Here is a 15,500-nt window from a genome sequence, read left to right as displayed (position 1 = left end):
AAGAACTGGGGTACAGGCCAGAGGTGCGGGAGGGTGAGAGAATTCACCAGAGAGAGCCGGGAGCAGAACAGGCAGATGGGCGAAAGACACCGCTGAGGGGAGCAGCGAGCGAGGCAGGAGAGGTCTGCCACGCCATGCGGGAATCGAACCCATGCTGCAGAGGCTGAGGACAGCTTCATAGCGCTGTGGTCAGCCTGCTGCGCCAATGGGGAGGCCCAGGAATGCTAGTTTTGAAGTTATATTTGACCTTAGACTTTCAGAAGGCAATAGCACTTTACTAGAATTTCTGTCACGGAGTAAATCTAAAAGGAAAATAATACCTTTGATATATTTCAAGGAGTCTTCCTTAGTCACCTACTCCTTAAGAGGCATGTAGTTGTTAAAAACAAGTCTGAAGCTCTTCATCCTTTTTTCTTTCACGCATTCCCTCAGTGGTTATTGAATGTCAGCTGCTTTGCAAACAGTGTCTACACCAAAGAAGAATTTGATTAATTTTTACCTTAAGTAATTCAAGTGATATGATGATATAAGTTAATTAACAATGTAATAGGGGTTGGCAATTTTTTTCTGTAAAGCATGAGATAGTGTTTTATGTACATGTTGCCTCCATAGAAGGAACAGAAAAGCAACCACAGAGAGTACTTGAACCAATGTGGCAATGGTTCAGTAAACTTTATTTACAAAAGCAGGTTACTGGCAGGGTTTATCTTTAATTTTCTTATAATATTGACTTCAGTAGGAAATATAAGAGTATATAATAGGAAGCACTTAAGAGGTTATATTTTAATCTAGAGTTTAAATTTTAATCTTTTTACTTAAAATGTTATATACTTCAGTTCTTTGTTGGGGTGAGGAAAGGGATAGAAGCCATGGAGGATAAAATAATGTAAGTTAAGGGTAATCTTTGCTATGGGGGGAAAGGAGCTTTATCTGAGGGAATTTCAATTATGGGTTTTATGCTTTGATAACCAATATTGGGGAGGAAAAAACAATACTATATTTGTTTTTAGGGCTTGTGAAAAGAAAGGGGGAAAGACCAGACAAAAACAGAAAGTTGGACTATTTGTCCCTGATGTTAAAAAATCAATGAAAAGTGATGCAGGAGAAAACCAGTCAGATGTCCTTCAAAGAGCCCACACCACTTATGACCTTGATTGTGATCATTTGGGTATGTTTGCTCTTTTATTCTCTACTGGTATAGTGGTAAATCCTTGTATATGCTCAACTTTATGGTTTAGTTTTAACATTGATGAGGAAAAAAAGTAATCCCAGTCAAGCTGAGTGAAAACACTTTGAGGACCTGCTTTCTTTAAATCATTCCATTTAAAGTAGTCACAGTTTCCAAGAACCTATTAATGATGTTACTGTATATAGTGTTGATTCCTTTTGTCATATACTGCACTAAAATTCCTGCTTTTTTACAACTTAAGGAAGAGAAACTGCAAAGCAAATTGCTTATAGTCAGCATTCAGCTTCCTTCACTAAATATTACTTATTAATCAGGATACCAAAAGAACCCTGATAGACATATCAATAAAAAATGATTCTTTCATAAGCCAGAAAGAAAAAGAAAAATACCGGATGGTCTCACTCATAGCAGGAATCTAGAAAACTTAAATAAGGGACCAGGAAAATGAATAACTATAAGAAAGTAAAAATCAAAATCAACAAACAACTATGAACCAGAGACACTCTATGGGGGGTGGGGGGCGGGGAGGGGAGGGATTGGGGTCAAAATAAGGGGGTCGCAATTGTATGGGGAATATAAAAATAAAAAAAAATTTATATATAAAAAAATGATTCTTTCAATTTCCTAGATCAGAGGTATTTAGGAAATTGCTTTTTACCTCAAACCTATGATAAAGATACCCATTATTTTTTTTTACTGTATTTTATTCCTGTTAATATACAAAAAAAAAATTGTTGTCATGGTTTTTTGAATGAACATTTCTATAAAGGTACTGGCAGAACTGTTCTGTGTCAACTCTATCAAAACTATAATATGTCCAACATCCTACCCCACCACTAGGGTACTACTCTAACATCCACCAAAAAGACCAGGAAGTATGAACATTATTTTACTGTCCTTTCTAGATAATATAGATGAACAAAAGTTACTAGGAATCTATTGTAGAAGGAGCCCAGTGGCTTAGTAGGCTAGGCAGACCCAGGTTCAAGACGCGTCAGGGTCAGGCTAGGCACAGGCTTGAGGTAGGACTGGCAATAATCTAGAATGGGGACTCCCTGGTGGCGCAAGGGGTTAAGACTCAGCACTATGAAGCTATCTGCAGCTACTGAAGTAGGAGTTCAATCCCCCCAGGGAGCTAACCCACATGGTGCAGCAGACCTCTCCTATCTTGCCCACTGCTCCTCTCAGCAGTGTATTTCAGTAGATCCTCCTGTTCTTCTCCCCACTCTGGTGAATCTTCTCCCCCCTCTCCCCCACACCTCTGGCCTACACCCCATTTTTTGCATGCATGCATAAATCTTAAAAAAAAATCAGCTTCTTTTACTATACTATAATAATTTTAAGAACAAAGACCATCTACTGTGTATCTTCTAAAACAGTAACAAAAACATTTTTTTAGTTTTAAGTTCATTTTAACTTATTTAGAACTTTTAACACCAAGAATTTTTGCTGAATAACCATTTGCTCAGCATTTTAATTAGCATGGATTTAGTTGGGTTTGTTCAACTAATTGAAGCATAAGAATACCATATACATTAAGACATATAAGGGAAATAGAATTTGCTTTCTGCTTACTTGATGTGCAGTTAGGATAAACAGGAATTTGCATTTATAGATTGGGTTAATCCTACTATTTTACCTTCAGTTGTGACAAAGGAGATCCAGAATACATAGTAATGAGTAATATGACTGGCTTTTCTATGTCTTTTTTTTGTCTTGTCTTGTTTTTGAGGAGAATAAAAGTGATTTGAACAAATCAGGCCCTCTGTAGAGTGCTTCTGTCCAAATAAAATTGCTTTTTTTTTTAAGATTTATTTATGCACACAAGAGCTGGGATTTAGGCCAGAGGTGTGTGTGGAGGTGTTGGGTACGGGGGTCGGGGAATGAGAGGATTCACTAGAGAAGAGTGGGGAACAGAACAGGCAGATCTACTGAACTACACTGCTGAGGGGAGTAGTGGGCAAGATGCTGCAGTGTGATTAGCTCCCTGGCAAGGGACCAAACTTGTGCTGCAGGGGCTGCTGATAGCTTCACAGTGCAGACTTAACCCCTTGCACCACCAGGGAGACCCTAAAATTGGCTTCTATCATAATCATAACAAGTATTTGTAAGAAAATGAAAGTGATTTCTTTAATGTGGAAAGGCAATTTTCTCTTTTATTGAACACTGATTTATATTTCTGTCTTTGTTTTCTTAGAACTGAAGAACAGTAAGCACAATAGGTTGCCAGGAGCTACAGAATTAAATGTTTGTCACAGTAATCACCAAAATAAACCAACATTAAGGCTTCCAGATGATCAAATAAATAGTACTGTTCAAGCTGGAGGAGAATATGACTTATCTAATCGGGTAAGCTTTTTCAGTACAGTGATATGTAGAGGGTTGGTGTGATACTACTGAAAAAGTTTGTGACCAAGTCAGAAATCATGAGTCAGTTTGCTAAATAATAAATCTTCATTAGTTTGGCACTTTAAGAAGATGACTTGATATTTATTTTCCAGCTGTTAATTGGTAAGTGCAGGCAACAGTAACAAAAATTTTAACTCTTAGAGTAAGCTTTAAGTGTCTGTGTGTGTATGCTCTTGAATACAAGTATTAAATCACTAAAGGAAATATGAAAGCTAAACGATACCCACGTGGTATTTCCAAAGTTCAAGCTCAGGCCGATAAGTTTCTGAATGCCTCCAGGAATGAAATTTGTAAGACAAAATTACCTAGAAATTATATCCTTTAAAGATGTGGTGAAAATGTTTGAGGTAACGCTTACAGGTAGTAGCAGTTAAAATAAAGTTTTCTCTTTGTCTTGAAGGAAATAATTAGAAAAGGAGTATATAAAAAGTTGTCTTCAAAGAAACTTGAAAATTATGACAGAACAAATGAAAGAATACATAAGGAAGGTAATACATCTTTACTGGCTTTATAATGAGTAGAAAGCTACTATATGAAATATTTTTAATGGAATAAAAACATTCTTGTAAATTTCTAAATCTAAAATGGGAAACTTAATGGTTATAAATATTCAGGGTTTTTTTCTTAACATAGAATAATTGCATGACAAAATAATTATTACTTTAAAGACCAGATTTACTATAGGTTTGCCTCCTTTAACGTAGGTACTAAATAATTTTAAGTCACAAGATTATACATTATTTTATTTATTATTTTTTTTAAAGATTTTATTTATTTATACAAGAACTGGGGTACAGGCCAGAGACATGGGAGGGTGAGAGAATTCACCAGAGACAGAGTGGGGAGCAGAATAGGCAGACGACCAAAAATACTGCTGAGGGGAGCAGCGGGCGAGACAGGAGAGTTCTGCTGCGCCATGTGGGTATCTCCCTGGCTGGCAGGGAATCGAAGCAGCACTGCAGAGGCTGCGGACAGCCTCACAGCACTGCAATCAACCCGCTGCGCCTCCAGGGAAGCCCTATACATTATTTTAAATATAATTATAGGCATATTTGGAAACTACATCTTTTTATGAAGTTAATAGCAAATTTTAGTTATGTGTTGTGTGGATTTTCAAATTGTAACTAATTTGAGATCTTCATCTTTGATTTTGTCTTATGAAATTAAAGAGAGAATTGAAGATTTGAATGTACCCATTGATATTCTAACTTCAAGGGAAAAATTTTTCTCAGACAAAGGAAGAAAACACATGACTGTTAATCCAAGGGATGCTTATATTTCAGTAACACCACTTAAATCTAAAAAGGTGATTGAGCAAAAATGTATAAAGTATAATCTGTCCTCTAGCACCATTCAAGCAGTAACAGACTATGTCCTGCTAAGGCACCAGGAAAAAAAGGAATCAGATATAAACGAAACTGTAAGTCCGACCTATAAGCCCACAGAGTCTTTAGAAGATGCAACTGAGAATAGTATGGGACTTAAATATAAAAACAAAGAAAGTTGCAGTGAATGTCATATACTCACTGTTGGTCCTAAAAAGGAACAAATGATCACTTCTGACTTTAAAAAAAATCCAAAGTTGTTACCAAAATCGAAGAAAATCAAAAATCAAGTAACTATGTCATTTTACAAGCATGAATCTTCATCAGATTTGTCTAGTGAAGAGAGTGAAACAAAAAAGGAAATTAGAAGGAAAACTCAGGTTAAAAAAATCAGAACAAGAAATACCAAAGAAACAGTGATTCAGCTGAGAAAAAGCACAACAAACACAAGGAAAATACCAGTGATTTCTGAATCTGAAACTGAAGAGAGTGAAGATGAATTTCACATCAAACGAAAGAAAGCCAGATGTTCTGCCAAAGAAACTGAGCAGAAATCTGGTGTTAGGAATGAACTTCCAGCTATTGAGGCAATGGGATATGGTAAGATGAATAGACATTCCTTAAAATGTTTACCTGCTGTAATTCACACTGAGGACTGGAATGAGGAGGAGTTACAGAAACTTCATTGGTAAGTAGCTATCACTCTGAAATATCTGTAAACTCCAAAAGGGAGCTATGTAATGACTTCTTAGGATTGATATGGAAGATGTCATCCAAAAAAACATGGAGAAAAAAATCACAATATATACCAAGATGGAGAGAGAATACAGGCAGGTAACTTGCAACTACATATGAACATTTTGTTGTCACCTTTAGAACCTACTTATAAGGAAAGCAAAAGCAACCTTTTCGTTAATTTGTTGGTTATCCTACTTACTGTTTTGTTTGTTTATTTGATTCTCAGTTGCAGCCCACTGCTTTGTGCTACTCATCATCCTTGTCACCTACTAAGGCAGACAATTAGTAATAATCACTGTAAGAAGTTTACAAGAGTCTCAGAAATCCAGACTTACCTTAGGCAGATACTTGAAATAAGATCTCAAGTATTACGTAGGCCAAAATTCATGATAAGTACATTTTAATTGAACAGGTTATATAAAAATAGGAAGAGAGCATATTGAGAAATATTGAAAGAAAATATAACTGGAGTACAGAACAGTACAAGATGAGATAAGACAAGCAAGGAACAGTGTGGGTTTTTATGCTAAGAATGTTGAAGCAAGTTTTAAATAGGACTGGAATACTATGAAATTTGCCCTTTTAAAATTACCTGGGATAAACTAAAGGAGACTGTTAATTATAACCTAATTTCTTTTTAACTGCCTTAACTATTTCCATCATGACAAAATAGTTTTTATTTTTTTTAAAGATTTATTTATACATACAAGAACTGGGGTACAGGCCAAAGGTGTGTGTGGGGGGGGGTGAGAAGATTCACCAGAGACAGAGTGGGGAGCAGAACAGGCAGACTGACTGAAATACACTGCTGAGGGGAGCAGCGGGCGAGTCAGGAGACGTCTGCTGTGCCATGTAGATAGCTCCCTGGCTGGGGATCAAACTTGTGCTGCAGTGGCTGCGGCGAGCTTCATAGGTTGCATCTTAACACCTTATGCCACTAGAGAGGCCCCCAAATTGCATTAGTGCTCCAGTTTAGAATACCTATGGAGTATTAAATAAAAGAGTAGAACATTTATTACCAGTGCTCTAATGTTAATAAGTCTCCTCCTTTTATGCATGGAGTGAATGGTATTCTGTAGTTGACTTTTATCTTTTCATAAGAGCTAATTCTTAAATTTTCAGGATTTCAAATTATTTAAGTCATTAAAAATGAAATTTATAAACTTAACCATTAATAAGATTTTTTAAAAGCAAATACTTAAACATCACTTTCTAATTTTACCACATTTTACTATGTATTCCCATAAGATTATTAATATCTATTATATCTGTGATGGAATTTCTATGTAATCTTTTGATAATTACACATTTCTTAAAAATTCCATATTCAGTGATGTTATTAGCTTGAAATCAGCTATAACGTGTATATGTGCAATGTGGAAATTAGCAAACACTATAAATTAGGACTTTTAACCCTAGATTGCTGGTTGTTAAAAATTACTAGTGTTATACTACATATGTTACATTATTTGGTGAATTGAATAGATCTTTTCAGTCTAAACTATTAGCCTAGCCACAATATATAAAATCAGGCTTTTTTATTTGGGGGTGGGAAGTAGAGAATGGTGGAATAGCAATAGGTATGTCAGGTTCTAAATAATCATTTGTAAATCAACTTTTAGAATTTAACTCATTTACCAATGCATTGGGAATGACCTTATATTGACTTAGTTTTTTTTATTCCAACTTTTATATCCCTCAGTTAGGTATTATATGTAAAATACTGAATTCTATAAATTATAATGGAATGAAAGCAAATGTAACAATTTTTTTTTTGGCTTTTTTAAGGATTTTATATAATTCTTACATCATTTTTCATTGTTGCACAATGTATGCATTTTCATTTTGGTTATATTCCCCCTACATTTCCCACCCCCCTTATTCTGACCCTAATCCCTCTTCTCCTCCCCCCGCCCCCCACTGTAGTGTGTCTCTGGTCTATAGTTGCTTGTTGATTTTGATTTTTACTTTATTGCAATTAGTCTTTTTCCTGGACCCTTATTTAAGGTGTAACAATTTTTTTTAAAGATTTATTTATTTATTTGTTTATTTATTTTATATATACAAGCACTGGGTACAGTCAGAAGCACGGGAGGGTGAGAGAATTCACCAGAGCCAGAGCAGGGAGCAGAGCAGGCAGAAGGACCGAAGTACATTGCTGAGGGGAGCAGCGGGCGGCAGGAGAGGTCTGCCCGCCATGTGGGACCCTCCTCCAGTGGCCGGGGAGCAGCCAGGGATCGAACTGGCGCTGCAGAGGCTGCGGGCAGCTTCGCAACCCAGCGCTCAACCGCTGCGCCACCAGGGAGGCCCAAGGTGTAACAATTTTTAATAAGAGTATATGACCTGGTGTATATAGGAACTGAGAGCTTCTCTTTCAATATACTTGGCATTGATAAAATTTGAGAAGTGGTGTGGAAAAGTTACTTATATTAGAGTCCCCCAGAAGTTCAAATCATTGATTATAGTTTGACATGAAAAAATGCTGAAAGAATAGGGATGATCTTTTAGGTTTAATAAAATACTGAAAAATAGAAAGCATCTATTAGATATGTAAATGTACATCTTCATATTTTAAGCACTAGAGGAATTGAATGGAAGGGAGTAGTATCTTCTTTCCAGATAGTTGTCTTTCTGAATAGTTATCTAGAATGGCTTTGGTAAAATTCCTTTAGCTCAATAAATCTCATTCGTTTCATGCTATGCCTTTAGGATATATTTTTATTAATTTGAATTTCTTATTCTTTTATTGGTTTTGATCTTCCTTAGTGCTTTTACATCTCTTCCAAAGCACAAACCTGGGTTTTGGTCAGATGTAGCTATGGCTGTAGGTTCTCGATCTGCTGAAGAATGCCAGAAGAAATACACAGAAAATCCCCGAGGAAAAGGATCCCAGACACATGTCACTGAGAAAAAGCCAGTCAATCCCAAAAACCGAAATGGTAACCTTTGTAGTTTTTTTCCTAGTTATCAATATTAATTTCTAATCACGTACTACATATATTTTATAATTACCCATATGTCTTACATAGGTAAGTGTTTTCTTACAAAGTTAGAAAGAACTTCAAAGATCACCTGTTTAATTTTTAAGTCTTGCCTAGACAGTTACTTCCTTCAATATAAGTCTTAGCGGCTTTCAGTTTGTTCTAGGAAATCTGCAGTTGGAACCAGAGATTTCAAATTTTTTTTTTTTTTGAGAGTGAGACCCACTGTTTTTCAGTCTCTCTTTTTTTTTTTAAAGATTGATTTATTTATGCATACAAGAACTGGGGTACAGGCCAGAGGTGTGGGGGGTGAGAGGATTCACCTGAGACAGAGCAGGGAACAGAATAGGCAGAGAAACCAAAGTATACTGCTGAGGGGAGCAGCTTGTGAGTCAGGAGAGGTCTGCTGTGCCATGTGGGTAGCTCCCTGGCCAGGGATCAAACTTGCGCCACAGAGGCTGTGGACAGCTTACAGTGCTGTGCTCTAACTCCTTGCGCCACCAGGGAGGCCCAAGATTTCAATATTTGATTGATTGTTCTAAGGATCTAATTTAATTTGAGGCCACTTGGGTAGAGCCTCCTAGTAATTCATAAGAAAACTCAGACTAAATTTAGTTTTTGTAGTCCCTAGGAATACAAACTTTTGCCAAGGGTTTATGCCAAAGAAGTCCTGTACCAATATTCAGAAAGTATCCAGTATCCCTTTTATTTAATACTTTTATTTCTAATAGGTAATTATATTTTACTAAATCAATAAGTTAGACACTGAGTAACGGGGTTTGTGGAGGTTAACATTTCTCACAGGATAAAAGCCTTTCAACCTTACCCTATCTAATCTTAAGTAGTTTCTTCCTGAGTATCTTCCCCACTAATTATATTGCATAGATGCCATTGTAGAATCATTTGTTATTTAGATTTATAAATATCTAATTATCAATATACACTAAGTATTGATATTTATTAGTATCTATTGATATCTTAATATCAAAATTTTAGTATCTATTAATATCTTAGTATCAATATTTACTAAGATACTAGTAAATACTGTTTATTTAATAGTAATACACAATTTAGATTTTGCATGTACTATAAAATTCTTATGAAAATGTTTTACTGTCTTGCTGACTCTAGGCAAAATTGGTGATGCTGATAAGACACAAACAATTAAGATAACTGCCAGAGTGGGAACTCTTAAAAGGAAGCAGCAAATGAGGGATTTTCTGGAACAGTTGCCAAAAGATGACCATGATGATTTCTTCAGTACAAACCCTTTGCAGAATCAAAGAGTACTGGTAAGAGATTTAAATATTTGAAATCACTGGGGTTTGGGGAGTTTTGATTTTTATGTTGACTTTCATACTCCATTTTTACATAGGCCTTTGTTCATCCCTACTACTTAGACCCAAGGATTGATAGCTTCCATAGACATGACCAAAATATAGGACAGGAAGTGACCTGCTAGTACACGCCATTTTCATGGGATTACAGGGTGTACCCTTCATTGGGGTTCAAAGTTAACATTTGTAGAACCCAATAGAAAACTCAGAAATAGACCAAACATATACATTTAAAATTTAACATGCAATTAGGCAAACTTCAAAAGAAAAAAAAAGATTACAAAACATTATCTGTATCATAAATTGAATGGAGGGGTTAAATAATAGCACAAGATTAACAGACTTGAATGTATAAAATATTTTTTATAATATGAAAGGTAGTATAAAAGTTTCAGTGATTGGGATAAAATATTTGCAACATACAAAAATTTTTATGAAGTGAAATTTTTATATTTATGAAATGAAAAACTAATTCAAACATTATTGTACTAATAATGTCAAGATAATAGGGGAAAAATGGGCAAAAAAAAATTCATAAGCCTAATGAACACTTAGGGAAGTTACTTTAGTTACCAGTCAAAGGAAAGTAAATTATATACATATCTTCTAAATTACAGAATCATTTTTTAAAAAATTAGTTAAAATATCCACTAACCAAAAAAAATGATGTTGATACAGTCACACATCAGTGGATGCATAATTAAGTCATACCTTTTAGAAAGCAGTGTGGCATACTGAAAGGAAGCCAGAAATCTTTGCAAATATATATTTAATGAAGGTTTATATTTATAGCAAAAATAATCTGTAGACCCAACAAGAGTGTCCTTTATAGACGCAATGAAGTAGAGTACAGATTTGAGATTTTCCAGATTTAAATATAAATGTTCAGAATATTAAGGTTAAAGTAACAGGAAATGGATGGACATAAACAATTGGACTATTAATTGTAAAATTAGAAAGGATTTTTTGTGTATACTAAAGGTTTTTTTTCATCCATTTCTTAATATTAAAATGGCTATATGGTACACTACAGAATTAGTAATATAACCTGGGCCCCTTTTTTGTCTACATAGATTGTAAAAGGAGGTATTATAAGGGAGTCATCTGAGGGTCTTGCTGTATTTTCTGCACAACACCGTGGACTTTTAGGGGTTGTACCCTTTATATTATTTGACCATTATTTAATTCATTATGTTTTGGCCTAAATGCAATAACAACATTGCATTAAAAGATTATTAAGATAGATAATAAAGTAGAAATAGAAAGCAATGAATGAGTTAGTTCATTTTCTGAGGCATGTTCACTTTCTTTAAGTTTCTGATATAAAGGTAAGTAGAGTCTTAATGACTGAATTGTCTTTTGAAAGTATACACACACACATTTATAATAGAGTTCCTATTATGGGCCAAGCAAAAACAGTAAATGAACTGCAGTTTTGTTCTGTGCACAGAATCAGTAAACTCTTGCCTATGGGCCAAATCTAGCATTCTACCTCTTTTTGTAAACAAAATTTTATTAGGACACAGACATGCCCACTGTTTACATCTTGACTGTGGCTGCTTCCATGCTGAAACACCAAAGTTAAGTAGTTGAGACAGAGACTTTATGGACAGCAAAGCCTAAATATTGTATAGGAAATGTATACTGAATACCTCATCTACACACTTGAGGAATAGGTGTCACTGTCTCCATTTTACACAATGAAACTATGTTTTCTAGAGGCCAAGCTCTCCTCAACCTGTTAGCATTTTTAATTATCTTGGTTGAAAAATTATGAGGAAAATACCTTGTCAAACTACCAAAAATCATTTTGTGTTAAATTCCATTTTTAGTGCTGCCTGCTGTTAACAAATATTTGCTTTCTAGTTGCCAAGTTTCCGGGACAGTAAAGAAGAGGATGATATTCTGCCAAATATGGACAGAAATCCATCAACTCCATCATCAGTTATCTTTCCATTGGCAAAAACTCCTCAGTGTCAGCATGTCAGTCCTGGCATGCTAGCCTCTATAAATAGGTAACTATTTATACATATAATACTGTAATTCTCTGTATCATTGTTTAACATTTCATGAGTTAAAGAGAGTAGATGTCAGTAATGAGAACAGTCATCATCACTAAAAATAATCAAGAGTAGTTCCCAGAAGTCAAGGATGGACAGTTTCAGGAAGTAGTAGTGTTAATCATTAGCTCATACTTAGGTTCCAAATAGATCAAAGTTTTGCACATAAAAAATTAAACTATAAGAAAATACCTGAAGAAGTCTTGGAGAATTACTTTATAATCTTAGAGTAGTGAAGGTCTTTGTAACAATGAGGCAAGACCCAGAAGCCACCTACAAGAAGAATGATAAAGTCAACCCTATATAAAAATAAAGTTTTATATGATATCAACCACTATAAATAATCAAAAACAAACCTACAACCTGAAAAAAAGAATATGGAATTAACCAGAGGAAAAAGCTCATGTCCCTAATGCAGCATTCCTACAAATCAACAGTAGAAAAGCCATTCTCATACATTACTGGTAAGAAAGTAAATTAGTACAATCTTTGTAGGGACAGTTTGTCAGTAATTATCACAATTACAAATGAACTTGTGATCCTACTTCTAGAATTGTATGTACAACTTATTTATTGTAGTATTGTTTATAATAGCAAAAGATTGGAAACAATTCAAATGGCCATTGATAGGGGCTAAACAAATTCTGATACATTATAAAGTCATAGAAATTAATGAATAAATTATTTACTATCATGGTAAAATGTTCAATATAAAATAAAAAATGTTAGATGTTCTACTTAAAAAAATGAGTTTCATAGATTTCTTTACTATTTTTTTTTTAAAGATTAATTTATTTATGCATACAGAAACTGGGGCACAGGCCATATATGTGGGAGGGTGAGAGGATTCACCAGAGATGGAGCAGGGAACAGAACAGGCAGACTGACTGAAATACACTGCTGAGGGGAGCAGCAGGGGAGACAGGAGAGTCTGCTGCGCCATGTGGGAATCTCCCTGGCAGGCCAGGATCAAACCCGCGCTGCAGAGGCTGTGGACAGCTTCACAGCACTGCGCTCAACTGCCTGTGCCACCAGGGAGGCCCTCTTCACTATTTCTTGACTACACTAGTACTATTAATTGGCTTCCCTTTCATATAATTTTAAATAATGAAATCATTTTTGTTACTTCAGAAGTGATCTCTGTATACAGGAAAAGACTTAGGAGGTGCTGATCCTGAACAATTGGCTAAATTACTCATTTGCCAAGCAGCTGTGTATAGTTCATATTAGCATCTTAATATTGTCACATATTTACAAATTTCTACAACTTATGCCTTTAAGGTTCCCAAATAGTCATAAAGGAAATAATCATATAAGATTTTAGAGCCAAGAGAGGATTAGATTTGTTCATCTGGTTTTTATTGTCATAAGTGGAACTATGACTTACTGGGAAAGTTGATACCACTGTTCTGTTTGGCTTCAGTTTCAACTGTAAATTAAGCCAAGCCTATTTGCTAAGAATGAGAGGGGAAAGAGATAAGATATAAGAAAATTTAAAATTTCATAGTTGATATGGTAAGTTACAACAAAGGTAGTAACTGTAGAAATAACTGAAGACTCAAAACATTTGGAAGCTGTAAGCTGCCGATTCTCATCATCAGAGGTAGCTTAACGTAATCAACTTTAAGATTCAATCTAGATAAAATCAAGTGAACAGGAAAAGGGAGTAAAAGATGTAACAAAAAGGAATCCAAGGACAAAGTTTTAATGAGTTTTGAAAAAAAGGCAGCAAGATAGATTGTAGAGTATAAATGGGGTAATGCACAATAAACTATTATTTCCTATATTATTCCTAATCAAAAGTAAAGAACACTTTTAAAATGTTTAATTGAAGCACTGTGTGTATCTTCAGTGGTGTATTTTCCTTTTAAAAATGTACTTTTTTTTTTAAAGATTTATTTATACATACAAGAACCGGGGTACAGGCCAGATATGCGGAAGGGTGAGAGGATTCACCAGAGACAGAATGGGGAACAGAACAGGCAGACTAACTGAAATACACTGCTGAGGGAAGCAGCGGGCAAAACAGGAGGGTCTGCTGCACCATGTAGGTAGTTCCCTGGCCGGCCGGGATCGAACCTGCACTGCAGAGGCAGCGGACAGCTTCAGCACTGCGCTCAACCGCCTGTGCCACCAGGGAGGCCCTGGAAAAATGTACTTTTAAAAGATCCGATACAATTTAATTTTTGCCAATTGCTATTCAACCTGTGGATAAAGGTATGGTCATTAACGTTGACTTGAAATTATTTTGTATTCAAACAGGGATGATTGTGATAAATATGTTTTTCATATGCAAAAAAGACATAAAGGTGGTGTTGTCTGGGGCAATATCAAGAAAAAAATAGTAAGTATTTTTATTCTTCATTTATTCAATGCCAGTCTATTGCACAAAACATGGCAATTTGTGAATTACAACGTAATAGTCCCTGCCCTCAAGATGCTTACAGGGTGATACAAATAAATTATGAGGTCACAAGTGAAGTAAGTATGTAAGTGGTATCCCATTATAGATGGTAGCTCATCTTAACTACTTCTGAGCTTTTGTTCTTCTTAATGGGTTATAATTTGAGCTGTGTACCAAACTATAGTATCTATGATTTAGCCCTATTTTTTCATAGGCTAGTATGTTGTAGCCAATGTGCGAGAGTTTAAACAACAAAGGATTATGGTATGTTGTGGGGATCATGACATTATTGGTTTATCTCACTGAATGATTTTGAGGGCTAAATAATATAAAAATGTTGATTCATTTTACAGGGAAAAATACATATTCACATGATAATCTATAATTTTGAGTTTATATCTCAAATGTTTCAGCAATACTTACCTTTAGTATAGTGGGGATACTGATTCCTTTTCATTTTTAAGATTTTTTTTTTTTTTTCTGCGTATGCTTTTCTTTTCTTTTTTTTTTTTTTAATAGAGGCATGTTTATTTCTTTATTTATTTGTTTTGTTTGTTTGTTCTGTTTACACATGCACTGGGTACAGTCAGAAGCGCGGGAGGGTGAGAGAATCCACCAGAGCCAGAGCGGTGAGCAGAGCAGGCAGAAGGACCGAAGTACACTGCTGAGGGGAGCAGCGGGCGGCAGGAGAGGTCTGCGCACCATGTGGGACCCTCCTCCGGTGGCCGGGGAGCAGCCGGGGATCGAACTGGCGCCGCAGAGGCCGCGGGCAGCTTCGTAACCCAGCGCTCAACCGCTGCGCCACCGGGGAGGCCCCTCATTTTTAAGATTACAAGCCATGGCTAACAGCTTAAAAAAGTTTGATGTACATAAGCATACATTAATCACTCAAAAATTGCCATATAAATTATCATTTTAGCCAAGAATTTAAAATACAGAGAACTTAAATTTTGCTACTGTAAGGTAAAAGAATAAATACTTAATAGATTTTGGCAACTTCTAGAGGTCCATAAACTACCCTTTAAGCACTGTAGCATTCACTTGTAATGTTTTCTTA

At 35.5% G+C, this 15,500-nt stretch overlaps 2 protein-coding genes across 12 annotated transcripts in view; one reads left to right on the top strand and one right to left on the bottom strand.

Moving 5' to 3' along the window:
• FANCM (FA complementation group M) overlaps positions 1–15,500 on the bottom strand; it is a 75,892-nt gene that overhangs the window by 2,898 nt on the left and 57,494 nt on the right. For 2 of the 5 annotated variants that reach the window (XR_008549885.1, XR_008549887.1), the window contains exons 25-28: positions 12,232–12,312; positions 5,861–5,930; positions 5,126–5,256; positions 321–467 (exon numbers count right to left, since the gene is read on the bottom strand). The gene's annotated coding sequence lies outside the window, so the exon portion shown is untranslated. Of the gene's footprint in view, positions 1–320; positions 468–5,125; positions 5,257–5,860; positions 5,931–6,356; positions 6,643–12,231; positions 12,313–15,500 lie in introns of those variants that run through there. The other 3 variants (XR_008549888.1, XR_008549891.1, XR_005123734.2) reach the window with 3 other exon arrangements.
• Positions 1–15,500, top strand: part of MIS18BP1 (MIS18 binding protein 1) — a 77,028-nt gene that overhangs the window by 15,132 nt on the left and 46,396 nt on the right. For all 7 annotated transcript variants that reach the window (XR_008549897.1, XR_008549894.1, XR_008549893.1 and 4 more), the window contains exons 8-15: positions 1,011–1,168; positions 3,387–3,538; positions 3,999–4,086; positions 4,768–5,611; positions 8,428–8,600; positions 9,774–9,934; positions 11,846–11,994; positions 14,302–14,383. Coding sequence is in view for 3 of the 7 variants with exons in the window: in XM_054690191.1 (XP_054546166.1) it covers positions 1,011–1,168; positions 3,387–3,538; positions 3,999–4,086; positions 4,768–5,611; positions 8,428–8,600; positions 9,774–9,934; positions 11,846–11,994; positions 14,302–14,383 (1,807 nt within the window). In the remaining 4 variants the exon portion in view is untranslated. The remainder of the gene's footprint in view (positions 1–1,010; positions 1,169–3,386; positions 3,539–3,998; positions 4,087–4,767; positions 5,612–8,427; positions 8,601–9,773; positions 9,935–11,845; positions 11,995–14,301; positions 14,384–15,500) is intronic.

Source organism: Talpa occidentalis, unplaced genomic scaffold (assembly GCF_014898055.3).
Source record: "Talpa occidentalis isolate TD23 unplaced genomic scaffold, MPIMG_talOcc4v2.1 talOcc4.11, whole genome shotgun sequence".
Classification (NCBI taxonomy): domain Eukaryota; kingdom Metazoa; phylum Chordata; class Mammalia; order Eulipotyphla; family Talpidae; genus Talpa; species Talpa occidentalis.
This window is presented reverse-complemented; position numbering and strand designations above follow the sequence as displayed.